The sequence below is a fragment of the Diabrotica virgifera genome, chromosome 2 (genome assembly GCF_917563875.1).
Source record: "Diabrotica virgifera virgifera chromosome 2, PGI_DIABVI_V3a".
Taxonomy (NCBI): domain Eukaryota; kingdom Metazoa; phylum Arthropoda; class Insecta; order Coleoptera; family Chrysomelidae; genus Diabrotica; species Diabrotica virgifera.
The window spans coordinates 268,518,064-268,543,399 of NC_065444.1; the positions used below are offsets into that span (position 1 = coordinate 268,518,064).

Genomic DNA, 25,336 nt, shown 5'->3' on the forward strand with positions numbered 1-25,336 from the left:
TAAGTCTATTCTGTCGGACAAAATAAATGTACCGTTTTCGTGGTCTGACCGTTCCAAATTTTTAACCTGTTTCACAATTATTAAAACTGCCCTTGTTCCAGTGTTCCTATATATCAAAGTTTATCCGACTAGACAACCTAAGCTATTAACAAATTTTCAGCTTGCTATTAATCAACTTTTTTTTCATACGCGGGATCCAGACCTATAAGATTGTTTTGCCTTCGTATTGCAACTGAATAAAAATAGTATACATTTTTATTTTTTGAAGTTATACTTCTTTACGGGCGATATGAGGGTGAATTTTTATATGTTAAAACCTACGATCCCGGCGCATGCGCATTATAACTTTGTTCTGATTGGATGTTCAATGACATGTCAAAAATTATTCAATATGTCGGCTGTGGCAAAGCTGTGGTTTGATTATTTATGGTTGTTGCGTTTTGAAATTTGTGTGAAAAGAAACAACAAACAAAAGTTAGTTAATAGTTATACTGCCTTTTTAAATAGTTTTCATATATATTTTTGGACTTTTGGACTATTTTGGACAAGGACTCGTTCTAATTTGGTAAGTAGTTTTTATTATAATCATATTGTAATTATACATTTGGATTAGGTTGGAATAAATTTATTTTCTCAAGAAGGGGGATTTTAGAGAGAAATCCGAAATTAGGTCCGATTTTTATTTTTAAATTATGATTTTTTGGCGTAGATTTATTTATCTAGTAGGGATGTAATGCTTTGATTTACATGCTTAATTTGATTATCAACAAAAGTTCTACCAATCTTCATCTAATATATTGTTTTCTTACTGTTTTGTTATATTTTAATATTTTCTTCCACAAAAATCAAACTACATAATTTGATTTAAATTCAGAATAACTGTCAAACAGTAAAACGTTCAGTTGACCTATTTTTCCACATGACAAGTAATAAGTAATTGGATGAGTGAGTCTAGGCTTCGATTACGAATCAAAGCGTCCCCAAATTCGTGGGTTCGAATCCCGATGCAAGGTTTTTATTTTTTTATGCATTTTATGATTGTAAGTATATTTATTATATAATTTTTTTTTCAGAAAATGCGTATTAATTTTTGCCAACAATTATCGTTCAGAAATCATTTTTTCTTTGTGGCATTTTTCAATGTGTTTGTGTGCGTTTTATTCTTTTATTTTTTAAAATTTTTGGTATTGTCTTAATAAAAATTCTTGGAAAGTAGTAAGTATTAAAATTAGTTTCGTTTAGTAAAATTAATTTCGTTAAAATCACATAATATGTAATAGGAGTATAACTTCTTACGTGCGTACAAAGTACACACACATTCTTTTTTAGTAATGATTTATTATACATTTTTTACAAGGAATCAAAACAAGAGCTATGTATATATTTTATTTTTTAATTGTATTAACATAATACATATAAGCAATTACATAATACAATATTCATATTTAGGAAATCCCAAAACAAGATAATGTGGTGTAATATTTATTAATAATTTATTTATACTCCGTTTAAAAATAGTTAAAAATTTTCGAATAAAATACCACAAAACTTTGATAAGAGCTAATCAGTTAATGTAACATATACGGCGTCTCAATAAAAATTTGTATCCACTAAAACTCGGACAACAAAAAATATGAAACATCAATATTTTGAAAAAAAAAATTAAAAATCCGATTTGAACATCGTATAGAATACGTTTCGTTGAAGATTGCTAGAAATGATGTCCACAGAACTAAATATTGGCGCTTGGCAGTGTTGCCATAACCTTTTTTTTTTTTTTTATTTACAATTTGCTTCAACCACAAGGGTTATTAGCAATGAACTGTATTTACATCAAATTACAACATTTAGGTATATTAAATTTGGTTAATGAGTCCTATAGTACGTAAAAAATTAAGAGTCTTACATGAATTACTTTCACTTAAACAATCTTTAATTGTAGTTGGTAACTGTTGATGTTGCCGTTCTATAACGTAGAGGGGACAGTCTATTATTATATGTTGCACTGTTAGTTCACTATCACACACATAACACATCGGAGGGGCTTCCTTCTTTAATAAAAAGTCGTGGGTGATCTTCGTATGACCAAGTCGCAATCTGGACATGAGCACTTGGTCTCTTCTCTTTGTAGGATGTTTCGACGGTGATATACTTTGTTTGATTGTTCTTAATGTAGAGTTTGATTCGTTCCAATTTGTTTGCCATTTTGTCATGATCTTGTTTTTAAAATATTGCTTTAGATCAGTATGAACGCAAGTAGTTATGATGTCTGTTAAGGGATTCTCACTCGCATTTTTTGCTAATGTGTCAGCTTTATCATTTCCACTTATCTCGCAATGTGATGGTACCCAGAGGAACTGAACTAATCTTTGATTTTGTTGGCATATCAAGAGTTCCGCCTTAATTAAGAGGAGGATAGGATGTTTGGGGTATACCCGCCTCAAGGCCGTTAATGCACTTAGGGAATCGCTAATGATTATTGAGAATTTGATGTCATGTGTGTTAACAAACTTTAATGACTGGAGGATAGCAAAGAGTTCAGCTGAGAATATGGAGGTTTGGGGAGGGAGCTGGTAGGAACTGTTATAGTTACCTGTTGTGAAAGCCGCTCCTACTCCATTTGCAGATCTGGATGCATCGGTATAAATATGGATGTGATCATTAAAACCATTTAATATCTCTAATAATCTCTGATTGAAGATTTTTGCTGGTGTGTCACCTTTCTTGAATGCAGATAGGTTTGTATTACAAGCAGGGAGAGCAATTGTCCATGGTAATATGTGTTGGCTGACTTTAAAAGTATTGTAAGTGTGTGGAATTATTGTGTCTAAGCTCTGTAACGTTGCTCTCACTCGATGATAAAACGGAGGATCCAATCTTTTCCCACAATTAAGTGTCGATGGAAATCTATCTGTAAATGTGTTTTTATAAACAGGTACATGTGGGTTAGTTGATACTCTTAAGGCATACATGAGGCTAAGGTATTCTCTCCTGAGTTGAAGGGATGGTTCGCCTGATTCAACATACATACACTCAACTGAGCTTGTGTAGTGTGCTCCCAGTGCAATTCTAATTGCTGAATTATGAACTGTGTCTAGCACTTTCAATAGTGAACCTTTGGCTGAGTTGTAGGCAACAGCAGCATAATCTAGTTTTGAACGAATTAGGGTTTTGTATACAGTCATAAGAGTTTGGAAATCGGCACCCCATTGTTTATGAGAGATACTTTTCATTAAGTTAAGGCCGTTTTGAACTGACAGACGGAGAGAGTGGATGTGGTCTTGCCAAGATAGTCGGCTATCCAGTTTTACTCCCAAGAAGTTGATCGATTCTGAATACTTTATTGGTAAATTTTTTAGGAAGAGTTTCGGTGGATTTACTTGTTTCTTTGGAGTTTTACTGAAGATCATTGCTTTCGTTTTAGTGGGTGAAAATTCTAGGCCAGTAGTATTCGACCAATTCTCTAGTTTGTAAATGGCTTGCTGTATATGGGTCGTCATTGTTGATATATTTTTACCACGACAGAATATAACAAGATCATCAGCAAATAGACGGGCTTTGACTAATGGGCTAAGTGACTTAGCGATGTCATTGATGGCAATAAGGAAAAGTGCAACACTAAGAGTAGACCCTTGAGGAATACCGTTTAATTGGATTTTAGAGTCTGAAAGAAAGTTGTCTATTCGAACTTTGAAGTTTCGCATATATAAAAAATTATTAATAAACTTGATAATATTTCCTTTAATCGACCAACTTGACAGGATTCTTATGATATCTGATCTCCAGATTGTATCATATGCACGCGTTATATCAAAAAATACAGCCAGACATTCTTGACCACATCCAAATGACTCATGAATTACAGATTCAATATCCACTATGTTGTCTAATGTAGATCTGGACTTTCTAAATCCACTTTGTATAGGGCTAAGTAGCTGTCGATCTTCTAGGTACCACATTAGTCGGTTGCTTGCCATTTTTTCAAGTACTTTGCACATATTAGATGTTAGGGAGATTGGTCGGTAAGACTCTGGGTCCGATTTATTCTTGCCCTGTTTAAGAACTGGTACAATAATGGAATCGTACCAATCAATGGGGAAAACATTATTTGTCCAAATGAAATTATAAAGATCCAAAAGATATTGTTTTCCTTCCGTTGGCATAGCTTTTAAAAATGTCGTAGGGATGTTGTCAGGCCCTGGGCTAGTGTCTTTAACTTTGTTTAAAGTTTCTAACAGTTCATCCATCGTAAATATGGCATTTAGAGGTAAATTATTGTGGTCATCAAGATTTATACATGCATTATTAAATTTATTTTTATGGGCTAGGAAACTTGTAGATAGATTTTCGTCACTGCTATGTTGTTGGTATACGTTTGCTAGTACGGAGGCTATTTCTTGCTTAGTTGAATAAATATGGTTATGATGTTCTAGGTAATGAATGGTGTTAAATGATTTTTTCCCGTACATTCTGCTTATCATTTGCCAAACCTCAGAAGTCGGGGTAGATGAATTTAAAGATGATACATAATTTTTCCAGGCTTCTCTCTTACTCTTCTTTAAGGTGTATCTACAATAGGCCCTTAATCTTTTGAATTCTAGCTGGTTATTTAAAGTTGGGTGCCTTCTTAATTTATAAAACGCCTTTTTTGACTCTTTAATTGCTGCTTCGCAGTGGGAATTCCACCACGGGACTGGAGCACGTTTTTTTGGAAATTTTGAATAACCTATGGACTCGTGAGCTATTGACGTTAAAAACTGTACGAGATGGAGTACTTTGGAGTTAATATCAATGTCTGTATCAAAGGGCTGAACCAACTGAGAAATTTTTTGTGAAATTAAAGAGGAATATAGAGACCAATCTGCATTTTTCAGACACCATTTATTGGATGGAATTGATGAGGAGATATGGTTATTGTTCGTAATTAGGATAGGAAAATGATCGCTTCCATGCAAATGGGATGTCACATCCCACGACAGAGTTGGTTGTAAGACAGGGTCACAGAGGGATAAATCTATTGGGGATCCATTGCCGGTGGAAATATTGAACCTTGTGATTCTTCCATCGTTAAGGATATTCATATTAGAATCTGTAACAATTTGTTCGATTTTACGTCCCAAGGAATCTGTTTTTTTACCTCCCCAAAGTATATTGTGGGCATTAAAATCGCCTAATATAATACGCGGTTCTGGAATTTGATTGAAGAGTTCAGTTATTTCTTTTATGGACGGGTCTAAGTTCGGAGGAAAATAAATATTACATATATTGACTTTGTGGGGGCCTTTTATAGATACTGCTGTTGCCTCCAACTCAGTTCTTAAACGTATTACTTCGGTATTAAATGAGTTATGGACATATATTACTACTCCCCCACTAGCATGGCTAGCAGTTATTCTGTTCTTATAGTACGGAGTATAGTTTCTTAAATTATGACAGTTATCTTCTTTGAAGTGGGTTTCTTGTAGGCATATTACAGATGGTTTAAACTTAGCTATAATTAATTTAAGTTCTTCTAAATGGGTGTAATACCCATTTAGGTTCCATTGCAGTATACAGTTGAATGTTGTTTTAAATTTCAGCAGAGGCGTCGCTGCTGTATTCACTGTGATCAGTAGAGAAAGCGGATAATAATAGCTGTTTATTAATCTTAGTTTTTAATCTTGTACAGCGACTTTTCAGATACTTGGGAGTTAATGCTGGATGGATTTTAGTTAAAAAATTGAGTAGTCCTTCGATATCTTCTGTATACGTTTTTGCAATGCTGAGAGGATCTGCAGAGCCGTATGCATTTTCAAAGAAATCAATTAGTTCTTCCTGGGTTAAATATCCGTTGTCAGAATTATCTTGGAAAAAAGAACTAGTGCATTTAATAAGATCTTCTGCTAAAGTCTTATTATCTTCAGGAATAGTTTTTGCTTTCTTAGATTTACGCAGAGGTTCTTTAAATGGGTTCTGGTCTACTGATGTTGAAGGAGACGTTATTTCTGACACCGCTCGTTTAGACGATTGAGTGTCAGAGGGTGTAGGAGGTTGATTTTGGCTGTGATTATTCATTTCAACATTATCTGGCTGGATAGGTGTTTGAATGGGATTTGAATCAATTAGAGAAGTATTGGTTGTTTCTTTTGATTGTGGACTGGTGGATTGTTGCGAAGATTGTGAAGGATGGATAGTTGGCTGAGCATCTGTTATGATAGGGTGGCAATTTTGGATATAATTTGGTTGAGCAGTAGGTGATGAATTTTCGATAGATGTTTGAGTGTTTGTATTTTTTTTGCACTGAGAGGCTAGATGACCTTGTTCTTTACAAATGTAACAAGACTGTTTTTCAAGTGAAAAATAAATTCGATAATTGATTTGTTCATAGTTAATTAATATAGACTCAGGAATATTTTCCAGATTTTTAGGAGAAATGTAAGTATAGCGTCGGAAACTCAAGATATGCTTAAATAAAGAGTTAGTTGTACCTATTCTTAGAAAATCCAATGGAGTTATTTGATGAATTGCAAAATTTTGTAGTTGAGTCTCTATAATACTGTGAGGTATTGATGGGGGGACATTAGAAATTATCAGTTTTTCGCTTGGTGTGACTAACTTCCTGGCTTGGATACGTTCCTGGTTGATTACTATTGTTCCATTATCTGTTCTTAAAAATTCGGTGACTGTTTCTTCAGTAGTAAAATATACGCAAATACGATCATTTACAATCCTGGAAATGGCGAGAATTTTATTGGGATCGACTTTAGTTGCTATGGCATTTAAATAATCTTCAATTTTTGTATTTGGAAGTGAATTGAATAAAATGGCTTGGTTTTTGCTTGCGAATTTTTTGTTAGGTTGAGTCAGAGCGGTTGAATATAATTTTGATTGATTGGATGGATTAATGACATCTTGAGAATTTTGAAGTTCAGAAGATCTCTCCTCTGAAATTTCCTGCATATTGGGCCTATGTTGCCTGATTACGGCCCTTGTGCTTGGACAGGTTCATTAGTAATTAAGCTACTTAATTACCTCGTTACTGGTATTTATAACCGTTGTTTACTGTTTGTTGATTAAAAAATAGTAATAAAGATGATCTAACTTACAGTTTGATCCCAAAATCGGATTAAGCACTATATAATACACTATTATACCAACTTTGATAATTTTCTAACAAGTAAAACCACCTTAATTTTGATAAAAACTAAGAGCTAATCGGAAACACTGTTTACTAGTTAAAAAACCAGTTATCTATTCGTTGCCATAACCTTGTAAGGTTATTTTTTACTATTGTGTTTTTTTTAACTAACAGCTCTTTGGAATTCTCTAAGGTCACTTCTGACTTCGACGATAAAATATCTCCGTCGAAAAATCAAGTTTTTCTTCTTCTTCTTCTTCTTCTTTTTGTATAGATATAACTCTGTCTGTTTTTTCAATATGCCTCTAGTAAGTTGTCGTTCCATCGTTTTCGTGGTCTTCCCACTGATCGTCTTCCTATTGGCGAACCGTCTCTCGCTGTCCTGACTATCCCATTTGTTGTTATTCGGCTTATGTGATCATTCCATTCTATTCTTCTGTTTCTTACCCAGTTATTAATGTTATCCACCTTGCATCTCCGTCGTATATGTGTACTTCTAGCTATGTCCCATAGAGTCTTACCATCGATTTTTCGAAGGGTTTTCTATGTCGGGTCGCGTTTCTGCCGCGTATGTCGTTATTGGTCTGATGACTGTTTTGTAAATTCTGCCTTTCATTTCTTTTCCGATATTTTTATTTCTCCATATTGTGTAATTCAGGCAACCTGCGGCTCTGTTTGCTGTATTTACTTGATCTTCCACTTCTGTTTCGAGCCTTCCGTAGCTAGATAGTGTGATTCCTAGGTATTTATACTCCATCACTTGTTCTATTATCTGACCTTCCAGCTCCAATTTACATCTTATTGGATCTGCTGTTATAACCATGCATTTTGTCTTTTTTGAGGAAATTACCATGTTAAATTTTCTGGGGATTATGTTGAATTGGTGCAGCATACGTTGTAAATCATCTTCACTTTGAGAGATTAGTATTGCATTGTCCGCATATTATTTTAAGTTGTTTTTCGCCCATTTGGTATTAGTTTTTAATTCCAATTTTTGTTATTATTTCGTCCATGATCAGATTGAACAATAAATGACTCAAGGAATCGCACTGTCTTATCCCATTGCCGGCTTCAATTGGGTCAGTTAGTTCATATTCCACTTTTACTTTTATTATGTTGTTCTGGTAGATGTTTTCTATCGTTTTAATTATTCCCAGAGGTACCTCTCTCGAGTATAAAAAGTGGATAACGTCCTTTAATGTGACCCTGTCCAATGCTTTCTTAAGGTCCACGAAACATAAATATGCCGGTTTGTTGTATTCCAACGATTTCTCTTGAACTTGAAAAAATCAAGTTGCCACCGATATTTTGGTTTTCGAAGAATAGATAAAAGAGATTGAAAGACAGATGGAGGAAACAGGGATATGAGATAGAGGAACTCGATTAATTAAAGATAAAAGATGACTGGGCAAAATGTAAATTGAAACCACGGTCGACATTTAAAGCAAATAAAATGGAACGCATAAAATACATTCAAAAGTGACAACAACATGTCAAAATAAATATATTAAGGGCCTGGTATTATTACTCGGGGGATTTTGTGGTCGTAGAACATGAAAATGTCATCTGAACCGACTCCTGGACCACCTGGTGTTCAAGGTCACTGCTAAGATATGTTATCTTCTGGAGTTTGGAAAGCCTTTGGGCACCAGGTACACCACAAGTTGGTTCTGATGGCGTATTCTTGTTCAGCGACCCCAAATATCCCGAGTAATCTGTTTGCATCAATTTAAGCCGCGTTTACACGATGACAATTGGCGAGACAATTGTCAGAAGACAACTGACTGGAATGAAATTATTGGGTGCGTTCGGACGACCATAGCGGCTGACTGTCAGCAGAAATGGGCTGAGTGGTTGTATCCAGCCGTGATAGGGAAAGCTTAGTAAATCTCTCAGCGGCTGACTTCCAGCGGTGACGTCTGACAGCTACTGCTGGCTGAGCTGTCCAGCTGCTGTGGTAGTCCGAACGCACCCATTGTCTTCGTCTAAACACTTCAGGCCTATTGCCTTGCCAACTGCCCTCACAATTGGTCCAAAATTCAGTTGTCTCCGGGAGTAGACTGAGGACAATGAGCTGCGCCCAGTGAGCCCCCCACCACGCGAAATCTCAATTGTCGCGACAATTGGCGCCGTGTGAACGGTGTTGGACAGTAGTGCTGTCTTGTTTTTTGCCAGTTGCCTCTAGTTCTCTTGTGTCAATCAAAACATACATGTGGTTTGTGTTATTTGTGTCATGGCAATGGTGAAACCTGTGCACCAAGTGCTCCGGTGGTCAGTTCTGATAGCGTATTAATACACTTTTTTGACATGTTTATGCACCTTTGGATGCATTTTAAGCACTTTAAAATGCAATTATACATTTTCACCCATTTTTCTCTCGTAGACTTTTTTCCTGGCATCATCGTGAATACAATGCAAAAAGTTGTAAGTCTCTAGGTGTTGTATTTAACCTTCTGTCGGGCGTAGTGACTTTATGAATTTTTCGGGCGTAGTGTATCTGACAGAATCAGTATAAAATGCTGCTGGATTTTTTTTACTTTGATGTGAAATCTTGATAACTAACTATTTAGCAGTAGCAGTAATTGTAAATAAAAAAGGTTAGGTACTAATTTTAGACACTTTTAAATATTTATTTAAGAGCGTAAGCACAAAATTTCGGGCCAATCTTTTTAAATGCATTCATCTTTTGCTAATCCTGAAAAAACTAATAATAATTTTTGAAAAATTTAAATGCAGAATGAAAGAATACATTACTACTACAATCGCCAGTTAACTTGGCGACAGCGAATACGCACAACGTCACAGAGACTGATGATCATCCCCTAAGCCACTCTGCAATTTTGGGTTTGTGCGTCTCGCCAAGTTAACTGGCGATGACTATACCGAAAGCCGAAAGTCGCTAAAAATTTATTTTTCCGCAGCCGTTTCGAAAATAAAACTTTTGGTACGATTCATTAAATCGAAAGTACCATTTTACACAATTCGTACCGAAAGTAGCTACTTTCGGGACTAATTTTTTTCACTTTCGGGACGCTTTTTTTACTTTCGGGATGATTTTGTGTAGCTAGGCAACGGCTTTGACAATAACATCAACTTTTATTTTATTATGACAACGCTTGTCATTTAAGATTCGTATGTGTGAAAATGGCCGCAACCAAATTAATATCTCAAAAAATAGTAAAAGTACTGACACGTCTACCACTAATTTCAATACTGCCACTTCTGTTAATATTCCTAACAATATCAATGTAAATAATTGTTATAATTGTGTTATTAATATTCATAAGTACAAGTAATTGGACTTCGTAAGTCCTAGGTTTTCACCCAAAGTAATCGAAAGTAGAACTGGAAGACGATATTTGAATTTTACGTGTAACTTTGCGTGGATTGATATACGAATTTACTAATGTTGAGTCATTCTTACTAAACTTTGACATTTGTCACCTCATTTGTGATTCTACCCGGTATAATGGCAGAGGAGTTACATTGGCGGTCCTACGGACCGACGGAAAGATTGCCCAGGTCAAATATCTCACCTTAGTACCATCCTTGGATTATCAGCTTTTATTTGACACCTCATTTGTCATTCTACCTAATATAATGACGGAGAAGTTATATTCGCGGTCGTACGGACCGACGGAAAGACAGCCTAGGTCAAATATCTCACCTTTAGTACCATCCTTGGATTATAAGCTTTCATTTGACACCTCATTTATCATTCAAGCTGGTATAACGATGGAGGAGTTATATTCGCGGTCGGAGGGACCGACGTACAGACCGCCTAAGTTAAATATCTCAGCTTTAGTACCATCCTTGGATTATCAGCTTTCATTTGACACCTCATTTGTCATTCTACCTGGTATAATGACGGAGGAGTTATATTCGCGGTCGGAGGGACCGACGCACAGACCGCCTAGGTCAAATATCTCACCTTTAGTACAATCCTAGGATTATCAGCTTTCATTTGATACCTCATTTGTCATTCTACCTGGTATAATGACGGAGAAGTTATATTCGCGGTCGTACGGACCGACGCACAGACCGCCTAGGTCAAATATCTCACCTTTAGTACCATCCTTGGATTATAAGCTTTCATTTGACACCTCATTTGTCATTCTACCTGGTATAATGATGGAGGAGTTATATTCGCGGTCGTACAGACCAACGGACAGACCGCCAAGGTCAAATATCTCACCTTTAGTACCATCCTTGGATTATCAGCTTTCATTTGACACCTCATTTGTCATTCTAGCTGCTATATTGCCGGAGGAGTTGTGGTTACGGACAGACGTACAGACGGACGTGGATAATACAAAGATTTCACATTTTTTCAAAATGGGTGAAAACAATATTTTTCACTCGCCGGAGGGACCGAAGACGTTCGGATACAATTAGCGTCTCTTTGCAAAGACAATGACGTCGACTTTGCAAAGTAACAAGACACTTACTCAACACACACACTACACATTACACCTGAGTTAGTGATAAGTTATACAATTACGTGGCTAAAGTTTCTAGTTATAAACCAAGGCCACAATCAGAGAAAAAAAAATAGATTTTTCTAATGTTGAATTCACGAGAGTAACTTTAAAGTGTTTAATAAAAGTTCATAAGAAAAGTTTATCCATATATTATTTTTAACATACAAAATGGCTGCAGAAAAAATATTGTACGTAACACGGTCCAAAAGTGATTTTACGAGACTCGCAGGATTTCAGGACTCGCTTACGGCTCGTCCTGGAAACTTCCTACTCGTCTCGTAAAATATCACTTTCGGAACTTGTTACGTAAATTACTAATAATGATTATTTTAGTTAGAGGAGTGAAAAAAAAAAATAGTTTGATTTTTAATTTCAACTTATTTAAAAGAATCTGGAAATTCTGGTCCTCGATAATAATGTAATCTTTCATTTTGCGTTTAAATTTTTCAAAAATATTTATTTGTTTTCTCAGGATTCGAAAAAAAATGAATGCATTTAAAACATATCGGTCCGCAATTTTGCCCCTGGCTCTTCAACATATTTGTTCCATAACACGGAATTAGCACGTATCATTACAAATTAAAAATATGTAGGTACAAAGCAAACTCTAATTACAAGATTATTCCTGTTGTTCGTTAGGTTGAATAGGATTAATCAAAGAAGTCGCACTTACAAAATTTGCGTTTTGCAGACAAAGTGATTTTTGACATATTTTACTTACACTCATGTCTAGATATCGTCTGATACCAGTTTCTGTGGCGCAGAGGACACATACTTATTCTGTCGTGGTTCATCAGCTTCTTGTTGGGTTCCTGCCGGCACATTAGGTCTGAATCCCTTTAGCCTTTCCTGGAGATCAAATTGATCTCAATTACTAATTTGACCTCTTCTACTCAAATGTTCTAATACAAATATAGCCAAATAGATTTTATTTTTAAATTTATATTGTAAACACGCATAACAATAACGATATTACAATACTCACAATTTATACAAAACACAATACATATTTGCAATTGCTAGAATATTACGTAATCGGGCGTAGTGTATCTAAGAGATCACAATGTCTGCCACCTGCTTTTCTCACCATTTGGCACAAACTGTCTCGGACGTATTAAATACTAATATAAAATCCGGAGGCTATCTAAATATGGAAAATTGTACCTATAAAAGTTGCTGCACACAACACAAAAGAAAGACTGCTATATCTGCTGGAACGGCTGCGCCCCACCGAAGGTTAAAAACCGATTTATTTTTTCGAAGAAGCGGAACTAATCCGACTTGAAAATGACAAATGTGACCTTACTGAAACGTCTTCAAGAAAATGTTTTTAAACGAAAAGCAGTAAAATCCTGTATTAAACGTATATTTAAAATCCCTCAAAAGGGCCACATCAAAATCACAACATAACTAGTTTTCGACTGGTTTACCAGTCATCATCAGTGCTTACGTGCAATGTACATGCTAACCACCAAGATATTTTTTAACAAAAAAAAATGTGGGTCAAACCCAGTTAAAGTTCTCCGTCAAGGAAACATTGGATTAAAAAGCCTTCCTTGACTGACAATTTTTACTGGGCTTTGACCCACATATTTTTGTTAAACAATATCTTGGTGGTTAGCATGTACATTGCACGTAAGCACTGATGATGACTGGTAAACCAGTCGAAAACTAGTTATGTTGTGATTTTGATGTGGCCCTTTTGAGGGATTTTAAATATACCTTTTATACAGGATTTTACTGTTTTTGTATTATATGGTGTACAGCCAACTACAGGAAAACTTTTTCCTTGTGGAGTTTTTAAACGCTTTTCTTTAGTTCAATCGTGTGGGTCAAATCTTTGGACGTTAATTTTACTGCCTTTTCTTCAATGCAAATGACTAAAAATTTGAAGACATATGCATTCGCGGGAACAATACACGAATAGTCAATAAAATATTTTTTTGTTTATTAATTGTTTAAATAAAAAAAAACGATTTTAACGGAAAATGCTTCAATTCTCTTGCTTTTTACAATGAAGAAATTTAAAACTTTTACAGATTGTAGCTAATTATACGAAATATACATAATTTCACTTTTTACGTTAATTGTTTATGTTATGCTTCATAAATAAACAATACAGTTTCAAATTTTTTGCCAATTCCGACTACTTTTCATGTTTTTACATCATATATTTTATACATGTTTTAATAAACATGACGATATATTTTAATGTGTGAAAAGTGTAAGACTAAAAAGTAAAAAATAAAAAAATATGAAAAAAATATTTTTAAGAAGCGCTTTTCTTTAGTTACGAGTGACTAAAATTAAACATATTATAAAAAAATTAATTAAAAAGCAAAAAATAAAAAAATTGAAAAATCTAACACATTCGTTAAAGAAAAGCGTGGTGCGAAAACCGTTTATTCCATGAATACGCGCCACGCTTTTCTTTGACGTATGTGTAAGATTTTTTCGATTTTTTTTTATTTTTTTAATTACGGTTATCCAACCTGATATTCTTTACATTGAGAAGGATGTGTATCATTGATGTTTTGCAAAGGAATATTATTTGTTGTACTGAATAACGATGTTTTATTGATTTCGTTGGGTGTTAACTAAGCTAGTGGTTCGGAGCACTGTCATGCTATGTCACCTGACTTTTTGCAGTTATGGCGGACTATATTGTTTTGAGAGATGAATATTCGGCTTTGAAGTGAAGACGACTCTGGTAGTGTTAGACTGTGGGGACTGATATATATTTGCTTATATCTGTTCGTGTTAAAGTGCCAACTTTACCACGAAAAGAAGTCAAAATCTTGATGGAACAACTGCATGCAGCAATTCGAATCGGCTGCAAGAATGAATGTATGGTCCAAAAAATAAGAACAAGAAATTCGACCGCTTTTATATTTTAATAAAAACATTTATTTTGGGCTTTAGGTGGTATACTCTGATTTTCGTTGAGCCACTATGTATATTATGGTTTTAAGTACGGTTTGCGGCAGCATTGTCAAACATTTGCTGTTATATCTTAAGAGCAATGCACAAATATAATCACACCAATTTATATGATTACAGTTACTTTAAAATGTTGATGTTAAACATATTATTGCTTATAGTCTGTTGCGTTTTCATAACCGAGGCAACAAGTGGTAAGTGTATTTTATTTAAAAATGGACTTTTTTTTATAAATATTTTATATATACAAATATTTGTGTATAACTACTCCTAATATATATTTTAGTAGGGGTATGTCATATTTTTTTATATTTTTTATTTTCTTTCTCAACTACCCTGTGGTCTACCTTTTGACATTCTGTCCTGCATTTACTTTCTATGAATTTTTCACATAATTAGTCATCCATTCTCACTACATTACCAGCCCACAGTGAGTTCTGGTTGTGCTAGTTCACAGTGGTGTAACCGTGGAGGGGTTTGGGGGTTGTGACCTCCCATTGGAATGTACTTTGAGCTCTATACGCTTAACACCATTACTATTCCATAAGCCCTAGATACCATCCAGTAGTTGTAACCCTCCCCCCCCCTTCGGATCGTCCTAGTTACGCCGTTGCTAGTTCAAGCTTAAATATGTATAGGCCTGTTGTCGTTGATGTTGTATTATTTCCTTTCTAATTTTATTTCCCTCATCATCATACAGTTGAGCATTACACTATAATACCGATCTATACTCTCTCTTTTTTTTTTCATTTCTCAATTACTAAAGATCATCCATTCCTCTCGCTATAGTCACGCTTATTAATGCTACCAGAATTAAACTGACTCTCCAAATAAGTAATTTGATTTAACCCAGACTGCGAGACATGTTCATCCCTTAAAAATGACGTTCGGGTGTAACAATTCATTGGAGCGAGGTGTATTAACTCGAGTATAACAGGAATCACTCCACGGCTCTCCAATGGTCTAGGCCATCCCTTTCCCCCCTATACCAATCTGATGCGCGATAGGGCCACAACTATCAGCCAATTGCTCTTTACGTGGGAGTCCTGGGTAATAGAACAACGTGGTGCCCAAAATCGATTGCAAATTCAGGCTAGCGTGAGCCGCTTTAATCCTGTAATGGATGTCCCTGTCGATGGGGGTACTTATAAAGTGGATTTTGGCGTGCTTCTCTCGAAAGGTCCTTAGCAGAGTTTCTTATGATTAAGCCTGTACGTGTATAGGTAGTTGGTGTCCTACTCGTCGGTCTTGTTGTCTGGTTTATTTTGGTCTTCCTCTTCAACACCATTTTCGATGTTATCTAACAATAAAACACTGAAAAACGTTTGTTTTCTATACTTGCACAAAATTTATTTTAACCATGTGACTACAGCTGTGTCGGCAGAGTGCCTTTCTCAAGTGATTTAGTTTACTATGGGTTTGCCTTTTTAAAGTCGTTAACTGAAGAGGTTGATGAGTGGGGAGCTGTTTGTCTCGAGTTGGTCATTCAGAATTATATCTGTATTTTTTAATTTATTAATTTCCATAGATTCTAATAAAGATAGCTTTAGGCCTTTATTTTCAATATGCAGAATTTGAAACTCTTCATTAAAATAATGATTATGATCTAGAAGGTGAAGTGCGTATGTAGAAGTGTCTGTTTTTCTATTGTTGAAAGTCCTTTTGTGTTCTGCTATCCATTTGTCAAAGATTCTGCCAGTTTTACCGACTGCACAACAAACGTGAGTCCTCCGTATATCATAAACCTACCCATACTGACACAACTATACACAATTCATCATCCCATCCTACACAACACAAATTAGCAGCCTAACATAGCATGATACATAGACTGAAAGAAATTCCCATGTCAAAAAATAACTTCGAAATAAAACTGAACATCATTAAACAAATAGCAGTAAACAATGGCTATAACGAACAAACAATTAATAAAATTTTAAACCAAAAACTCCATAAGGAAGCCCTGAAATTATCTATCCACCACCACAGACAGAACCCAGTACCTTCTGCTTTATCACATATACTGGCAAGATAACAACAAAAATAGCCAGATACATAAAAAAGAAAAGAATAACACCAGCTTTCAGAACTAACAACAACTTAAGCAAATATATTAAGAACAATAAGAGCCGAAAGAGAAAACAACTACAGAGTGGTGTCTATAAACTAACTTGTGGTGACTGTCCGAAAACTTACATCGGTCAAACTGGCAGAATTTTTGACAAACGGATATCAGAACACAAAAAGGCTTTCAACAATAGAAAACCATACACTTCTACATACGCACTTCCCACTTCACCTTCTCGATCATAATCATTCTTTAATGAATAGTTTCAAATTCTGCATATTCAAAATAAAGGCCTTAAGCTATCTTTATTAGAATCTATGGAAATTAATAAATTAAAAAATACAGATATAATTCTGAATGACCAAATCGAGACAAACAGCTCCCCACTCCTCAACCTCTTCAGTTAAAGACTTTAAAAAGGCAAAACCATTGTAAACTAAATCACTTGAGAAAAGCACTCTGCCGAAACAGCTGTAGTCACATAGTTATAATAAATTTTGTGGAAGTATAGAAAACAAACGTTTTCAGTGTTTTATTATTAGATAAAATGAACTTCTATCGAGTAACGGTCGAATCCATCAATTTCTTATGCTATTGAAAACCTTTGAACATCATTTTTTTTGGTTTAGACTGTTGGTTTTTTTTTTTCTAATTTTATCGATTCTGTGATATCACGTTTTCTTTTAATTTCCATTAGTTATTCCATTAGTTTACTGCCATCGTTGTTTGTGCCAGAACAACAATAAAATTAATTAAAATCATCCAGAAGAGAAATATCCGTCATCAGAATATACTGGAAAAAAAATGACATACCATCCAGATACACAAGGAAATATCTGATAGAATTGTGGCAAACTGATATAATTAATGGTTAACTTTGATATCTTACTGGAAAGAACCTCATTAAGACCATGGTGTTTGAATAATAGATTAGCTAAAAGTGGTTTTATTTAAATAATTGGTTGTTAATATAAAAACAAATATTTTTTTCTTCGTTATATAGAATATTAGCATTTATTTCTGTTTTTTTAAATGACTATACATCTTCTTTTTCAGACTGTTTCCATCCACTCCTGGACAAATGCCTTCCCACAAGTTCTATATTCGTCTATTTGGTTCTGTTTTGTGCTATTTGGTTCCAGTTTCTCCCTATTTTTCCTTGGATATCGTCTAGCCATCGTTTTTTTGGTCTTCATCTACTATGACTGTGCTCGCGTGGTCTCCAATGTACAATGTTTCTCGTCCACCTGTCGCTGTTTTGCCGTGCCACGTTTCCTACCTAGATCCACTTCATTTTTTCCCTTCGTCCTGCTTCGCACGTCCTCATTTCGACTTCAATGACTATACAGGGTGTCCCAAACTAATTTAGCCACGCTATATCTCTTAAACGAATAAAGATTTTCGAATGGGACAAAAAGTGATATGTTCTACTTGTAATACACTTTAATATGGCGTACAAAATATCATCCCCTAAATATTCATCCCTTAGTTACAACCCCTAACTTTAATTTTTTAATAGTACCCTGTATATTTTTTGTAGTTTTGGATGTGGTATTTTATCGTCTATTCAACACATTTTTTGAAAATAAAATCGGTTTGTAAATAACTAAGAAATTATCAGTTTATTTTTGTTAATTATGTTTCCGAGACTAATTTATCCAGGCTATATTTCTTAAACGAATAGAGATATTCAAAAGGGACAAAAACTGATCTATTCCACTAGTAATACACTTTCATATAGCGTAGAAAAAATTCATCCTCTAAATATTCATCACTAACTTACGGGTGCTATTTAAAAAAAATAAAGTTAGGGGTTGTAACTAAGGGATGAATATTTAGGGGATAATTTTTTTCTACGCCATATTAAAGTGTATTACAAATGTAATAGATCAGTTTTTGTCCCTTTTGAATATCTCTATTCGTTTAAGAAATATAGCCTGGATAAATTAGTCTCGGAAACATAATTAACAAAACTAAACTGATATTTTCTTGGTTATTTACAAACCGATTTTATTTTCAAAAAATATCTTGAATAGACGATAGAAGACCACATCCAAAACTATAAAAAAATATACAGGGTGCTATAAAAAAATTAGAGGTAGGGGTTGTAACTAAGGGATGAATATCTAGGAGATGATTTTTTCTACGCCACATTAAAGTGTATTACAAGTAGAATAGACCGCTTTTTGTCCCGTTCGAAAACCTCTATTCGTTTAAGGAGTATAGCGTGGCTAAATTAGTCTGGGACACCCTGTATACCTACTTTTTAAATTTTTGAGAAATTTGTTATGTTTACCAAATTTTAAATTAAAATTTGTAGATACTTGCACCAAACAGACCAGTCCCACGACAGTCTTTAGCATTATTAAAAGAAAGGTACGTATTGTAGAATGTGTTAAATGGCGTTTGCATTAAATTTTTTCTACATTAAAAAAATATGTGGTTTCAGTATATTATGTAGATGTGATCCCGTGAATTTCTGAGTTTGATTCCGAGTTAAATAACTTTGATTTTTAGAAAAGATATTGTTTTAATTACGGTTCGGCAAGGTCGTCATACTTGCCTTTGTCAAGTCAGATTACATAGTTCCGTTCCTCTATCTATATTTTTATCAGTTATGGTGTATTCCACGAATATACGACTGTTTTGGATTATCGCGACAACGAATATTTTAGTGTGCAACATAAAAAGTTCGAAAATATTTTGCTCTAATAATTACTCCAATACACAACAATATAATTTTGCAATTTGCAATAAGCAGAACTAATCTAATTTGACGATTGCAAGTTTTATCTTGCCGAAGTTCATAAATATGAGCGTTTAAAATCTAAATACTTTATTATTTTCGCATGGTCAGAGACTTAAACTGATACAAAACTTAAGACTGATACAATTTCACAAACAAACTGCCGAAGAATGTCTTTAGCTACAAAGTCGATAGCTACAAAGGTTCCATCGACTTTGATGGCTATAAACGAAACAGGATTTTATAAAACCGTTTTCTGTCTTTTGAATTGTTTAAAATTAGCGACGGTGTAGAAGTTCAGCTAAATCTTTGCCATCGTTTATGCCTTTGCCATGCTTTGATGCATTTAAAAAACAAAAATACGGAGCAAGAGCACAATTCATCACACACCTATATGAATCGGTATCAATAGACTCTTACCATGTTGTTTCAGTTTATCCTAGCATCAGGGATATATATTTACAAGCAGACAGCCGGGGAATATTTCTCAATATTTTCCACTTCAAGTGGATAGCTACAAAAGCGTCATCTACTTTGATAGTCATAAACGACATTATATTTCATTTTTATTCAAAATTTTTATGTTTTATTAGTACAAATGGAGCCAGTCGATTAAAGCTTGTCAAGATGAGGGTGCAGCATTAGCCAGTATTCAAACAAAAGAAAAAAGTGATGCCATATATAACTTCATTATTTCTGAAGGTAAGATTTGGAAAATTTTGTTAAAACAAATGGAATATTTTGTAAGATAATCGAATTTGCCTTATGGTAGGGGAGCAAAGTATGCTAAATGTGCGGTCACTCGAGCGTTATGGGGACCTATTTGGTTGTGAAAAGTAGGTCTTAAAACCAAAACATGTTAAGTAAAGTTTTCCATTTTAGTGGGTACTTTTCATTTTTAATTTAATTTTTCATTTCCAACAATGGTTTTTTTAGATTATAGCGCCATTTATCCATAATTCGAAAACATGTCTCGAATAAAAGTAAGTTATTTTTATGTAAGGAATCCAAATCTGCAATAAAAAAATGGGAGCTCCCATTTAAGATTTTAAAGTAACCCCCACCCGACCTCCGTAGGGGGTCGTGTTTTATGCCATTCGATAAATTTTTCATGAATAAGTGTATTTTTCAGTTTTTCGATCTGATGTCCATTTCTCGAAATATCGCAGGATTCGTATTTAACATTTTAAATTTGTCCCGTACCCCTTTCCGTGGGAGGTCGAGTTTGGTATCATTCGATAGATCTTTGAAAAATATTGAGCAAGTGTTTTTTAATTTTTCGATCTGTCATTTTTTTCGCGAAATAATCGCTTTTTTCTTGTGAAACTTTGGGACTCACCCATTTCCTTACACCCCGCTCAAATCGTTAGATTTTTGAAATATACACTGCTTTGCATATGTACTTAACTGACCTTATCTTAATTTGACGGTTTCGAGTTTTTCTAAGGATAGATTTTTTTTCGACCCCCCTTAACGAACTCCCCTGCATTAAGAGCCAATATATGGTAGAGGTACATTTTCAGGGTACAAGGTTTCTTCCCATGTAATAGTCTGACGCGCTCGAGTAACTGCAAAAATCCCCGCTTGGGCTCCCCTACCATTATATTTAAAAGGTCTGATGCTACATAATCTTAGATTTTATTTTTATGGATTGTCACCGATATGTAAGTTTCAATTTAAAATTTTCTCTCTTGAGAAAGGCAGAGTGCCTTTCTCAAGTGATGAGAGAAAGGCACTCTGCCAAAACAGCTGTAGTCACTTAGTTGTAATAAATTTTGTGGAAGTATAGAAAATTGACGTTTTCAGTGTTTTATTGTTAGAGTACGTAATATTAATAAAAATGTTAATTCAGACAACAAGTCAATATCAGTGTTATTTCTCCTAACGTATCTTCATGCATTCAATCAATTTCGTTTATTTCTACAATTATTTCCGTTTATTCTTACAATTAATTCCTTTCATTCTCACAATAAATACGGTTATTCTTACAAGCAATTCTATTCATTCCTACAATCAGTTTCGTTCATTCCTACTATGAACGTATTTTATATTAATAATTACTGAATGCATTAGCTCAATATATGATATTAATTGATTATTAAATTTTGCAAATCCCCCTTTTTTGTCCTAAACCTAATGGACTTTACACTGTATGATTTCTCATATGATTTCAGTTATACAGTGCGCTGGAATAAGTGTTACCCCCACCATTATTAACTTATTTATTTTTAGCACATAAGCAAAACGTTCAGACAAGTCGATTTTTAAAATAATTAAAGTATATTATAATATCAATGTTTCTAACTATACGCGATCCCTCTTCAGGTGACAGGCACAACTTTGATTTTTTTAAAGAGGAAAGTACATCATGTGACAGCTCATTTAAAAGCGTTTAAAATAGTGATTCCAAAAATGTATACACTTTAATCCTTTTTGAAAGCGCATGTGTAAAATTTCGATCGAATTCTTTTTAAACGCATTCATTTTTTTTGAATCCTAAGAAAGCTAATAAGTATTTTTGAAAAATGTTAACGCAGAATAAAAGATTACATTATTACCGAGGGCCGAAATTCCCTTAGAATTAACAGAAAGTTTCTTTTGAATGGTATATTTGAAATTAAAAATCATACTAGATTTTCTCATTTTTCACCCCTGTGACTTATTAAAATAGTCATTATAGAAGTTCTCAGGGACTTCAGACCCTCGATAATACTGTAATATTTTATTCTGCCTTTAAATTTTTCAAAATACTAGTTAGTTTCCAGGAATCGAAAAAAATTAATACGATAATAGACAGACACACGAAAACTTCCTTCGAGTACGGGCTAAAATTGGAAACGAAATGAAATTATTCGGCACTTCGGCAGAGGTAACAGCATTGTTTAACAAAGAATTCTTTTTCAAACAATGGTAACACAGAGAAGCTCGGGGTATCACGATAAGGAAAAGCCGTTACATTGCAAATGGTCAAGCAAACCATTTATTGTTTCAACAACTGCGTTTGTTGTTACCATGAACGCATTGATTGTGGTTATTAAACGCTGTAGTAGATTGATTAATGCATTTGTTGTCATAAAAATCAGTTTACATATATGCAATAATCATATATTGCCCTATATTAACAACATTTGTACATTGTTTTAATGAAATATGTACGTTGTCACGATAAACCAAGGTAATTGCTTATTATCTGCGAAATCAAGAAAGTGTTTTGCTGCCAGAATTAAAATTATTTATTAAATATACGAAACTAACTTATTGGCTGAATAAATTGAGTGTTATTGATCAATGTACTCTAGTTATTTTCACAATTATTATTCAGTCATTGTGACAATAACCAATAATTCATCAATGTCTAAAAGTTCGTTGAAACAAAAAACTAAATTGTTGTTACAACGAAATACTATTCAATAATCACTGTTAATCAATATTACGAACTTAATTTTTTGAGTGATTGAACTGGTTTGGACACATAGAGCGAATGGAGCAAAATATACTAACTAAAAACCTTTTTAATCATGAAGCCAAAAAAGGCAATCAAAAGAAAGAAGGAAAGACCGATAAAGACATAGATGGACCAAATCCATAATGTAGGTGAAAATAGAGACATGAATATAAAGATATGAAGAACTTGGCTACCAATAAAAGTGCATGGAAAAAATGGGTAAGAGGCTAAACTCTACATTCGACGTACTGAAGGGCACTAACGATTATGAGACAGAAAAGAAGAAATTACTATCTCAGATAAATAATGCTAACATCTTTCATTTATTCTATCTATAAAATCATGTTATATCATATTTTTCATTTTTCTATCTATTTATTTAACATTTGATATACGGATTTTAGGTATTAGTTCACCAGACGTATTTCATGCTATTTGGACATCTGGAAATAGGCTTAATGACAAAATTAACTGGTTTTGGCTAGCTCAGGAACCAGTTGTTTTTACTAACTGGGATATTAGCAATGACGAACCTAATGATGCGGAGAAACCAGAAAACTGTATTTCTTTTTATAACAACGGATCGTCCGCTGTATGGAATGATGTAAATTGTGAAAAATATGAATTTTACCCCCTTTGTGAAAAACCCGTTTGTAATGCCTTAAATCCACGTTCACTTAAAGAAATCACAGAATTACATTGTCATTGTCATTGTGGAAATAACTGTTAGTTGAGACAGAAACAGGTATACGAGACCTAATCATGTACTTAAGATAAGTTTAATCATAATGTAAAAAAAGAACAGTGTTTCTAATTCTTTTCAATAAATATCAATGTTATCCATTTTTTTGTAATTTTATTTTTAACATTTTTATTTTATCACTACAATGGGTCGACTTCCATTCAAGGCCATAAGGATCTCTAGCTTCTCCTTGTGGGAGATGGGATTGAAAAAAAAGACTAAAGGTTTCAGAAGGTTTCTTTTAAAGGTTTCTTTGACAGAAGATGTTCTGTTTAGAACGAAAACGTTCTGCAATCCATGACATTTTATAGTTTTAAATAAACGATTTTATACCAGAATACATCTCGAAGTTTTTACTTCTGTATTGGTTTTTTACTAAAGGTTTTGTTGCGCTAGATTTTATTGTGTTGCTCTGAGGAGGTATCAAATCCTAAATCGATACATAAGATCTCTGTGTCATAAACAATTCATTTCAGAATTGTTGTTTTCACCCATTTTACAACATTAAAATATGAAAACCTTGAATTATCCGTCTTTGTCTGTCTATTTGAAAACACAACTTTTCCTTTATTAGAACAGATAGAATGACAGATAAATACGATCCATTCAGATAGATTTAGGGAAAACTACTGTTGTAGACTTAAACTGTATGTACCAATAAGAAGAGCCGATTTATTTGGTCCAGAAGACATCAGATCATTATTGTTATGAAACTCTGACTTAAGCCCTTTTTCCCAAACATCGGAGAATATGTATTTTTATGTATGAGGACGAATTATAAGGGACATTTAATTGAGACCTGTTTAACTAAATTGAACAACCTTTTTTTTGGAGGTGCCTCTGAAGACCGTCTGGGAAGGTGCCCCAAGAATGTCGGATTCAGTAAGTCCTATCTGTATCTTGACGGGCCGCCTACCGACTAAACCCACCCCCTTTTTCTCCAGCCGACGGATCTGGAACCCCTCTTAGCGAGCATATCTGACCCGTCGACCTCACTCAAAGCTCCCCTCTCGCACTCTCAGTGTGCCTTCCATAGATTGGTTGCCCGTCCGCCCGTCCGTCCCCCGCCGACGCGTTGAAGGCCAACAGTCGGTGAAGGCGACCGTGATGCCCTCAATCTAGGATGGAACTAACCAAAGAATGTCAGTTGGCAGTTGCGAGCAACTACAATCATTTATACTTTCATCTATGCATGCTTTCTCATCCACCCATTCACACTTCATTTAACTTCAATCACTCTTTACTTTCATCTAAACACCCTTACTCATACACCCATTCATTCTGACATTAAGATGGGATAGTATATATGTAGTTTGGATGTAAGAGGTCCTCCTCCACTGACTGTCCCACAACGATACAGACAAATATGTCATAAAAAAAAAGAAACAAGAATAAAAGAGATGAGAAAATGGAAAAGAGCAGAGAGAGAGAGTATCAGAGAAGAGAAAGGAGGGAGAAAAAAGAGAAAGAACAAAGGAGAGGAACAGAGAAGAGAAAGAAATGAACAACCTATTGTAACTTTGTTTTTTGCGCAATGATTGTATTCTGACGCTCTCGCGTTACGATGCAACACCCTCTATATTTGTATTATTCTTACATCTAAAATTTCAATTATACATATACCGCCTTATATAAGCTTTTCATAAATCCTGCATAAAAGACATTTCGCGAAACAGTTTTGAGTCATACTCGGTGAACTTATTAATCCAAAGCTCCTATTGCATATGCAACTGTAAGTGCAGCTCTCGGTAATTACTACTGTTTGTAATTCGCATATAACGTCACATAACGCTGATG

General features: G+C 34.4%; 1 protein-coding gene across 1 annotated transcript; it reads left to right on the forward strand.

Moving 5' to 3' along the window:
• Positions 1 to 14,566: 14,566 nt before the first annotated feature.
• Positions 14,567 to 23,642, forward strand: LOC114334703 (macrophage mannose receptor 1). Its single transcript, XM_028284804.2, has 4 exons — positions 14,567 to 14,732; positions 18,927 to 18,982; positions 19,946 to 20,054; positions 23,202 to 23,642. The coding sequence occupies exons 1-4, from the start codon at positions 14,621 to 14,623 to the stop codon at positions 23,525 to 23,527; spliced, it is 603 nt and encodes a 200-aa protein (XP_028140605.1). The 5' UTR covers positions 14,567 to 14,620; the 3' UTR covers positions 23,528 to 23,642.
• Positions 23,643 to 25,336: the final 1,694 nt, after the last annotated feature.

Excerpts from the sequence above, each read along its gene's own strand:
- LOC114334703 (XM_028284804.2), top strand. The coding sequence starts at position 14,621 with ATGCACAAATATAATCACACCAATTTATATGATTACAGTTACTTTAAA. Across the intron at positions 18,983-19,945 it reads TTAGCATTATTAAAAGAAAG|TACAAATGGAGCCAGTCGAT; the intron begins GTACGTATTGTA and ends ATGTTTTATTAG. Across the intron at positions 20,055-23,201 it reads TAACTTCATTATTTCTGAAG|GTATTAGTTCACCAGACGTA; the intron begins GTAAGATTTGGA and ends TACGGATTTTAG.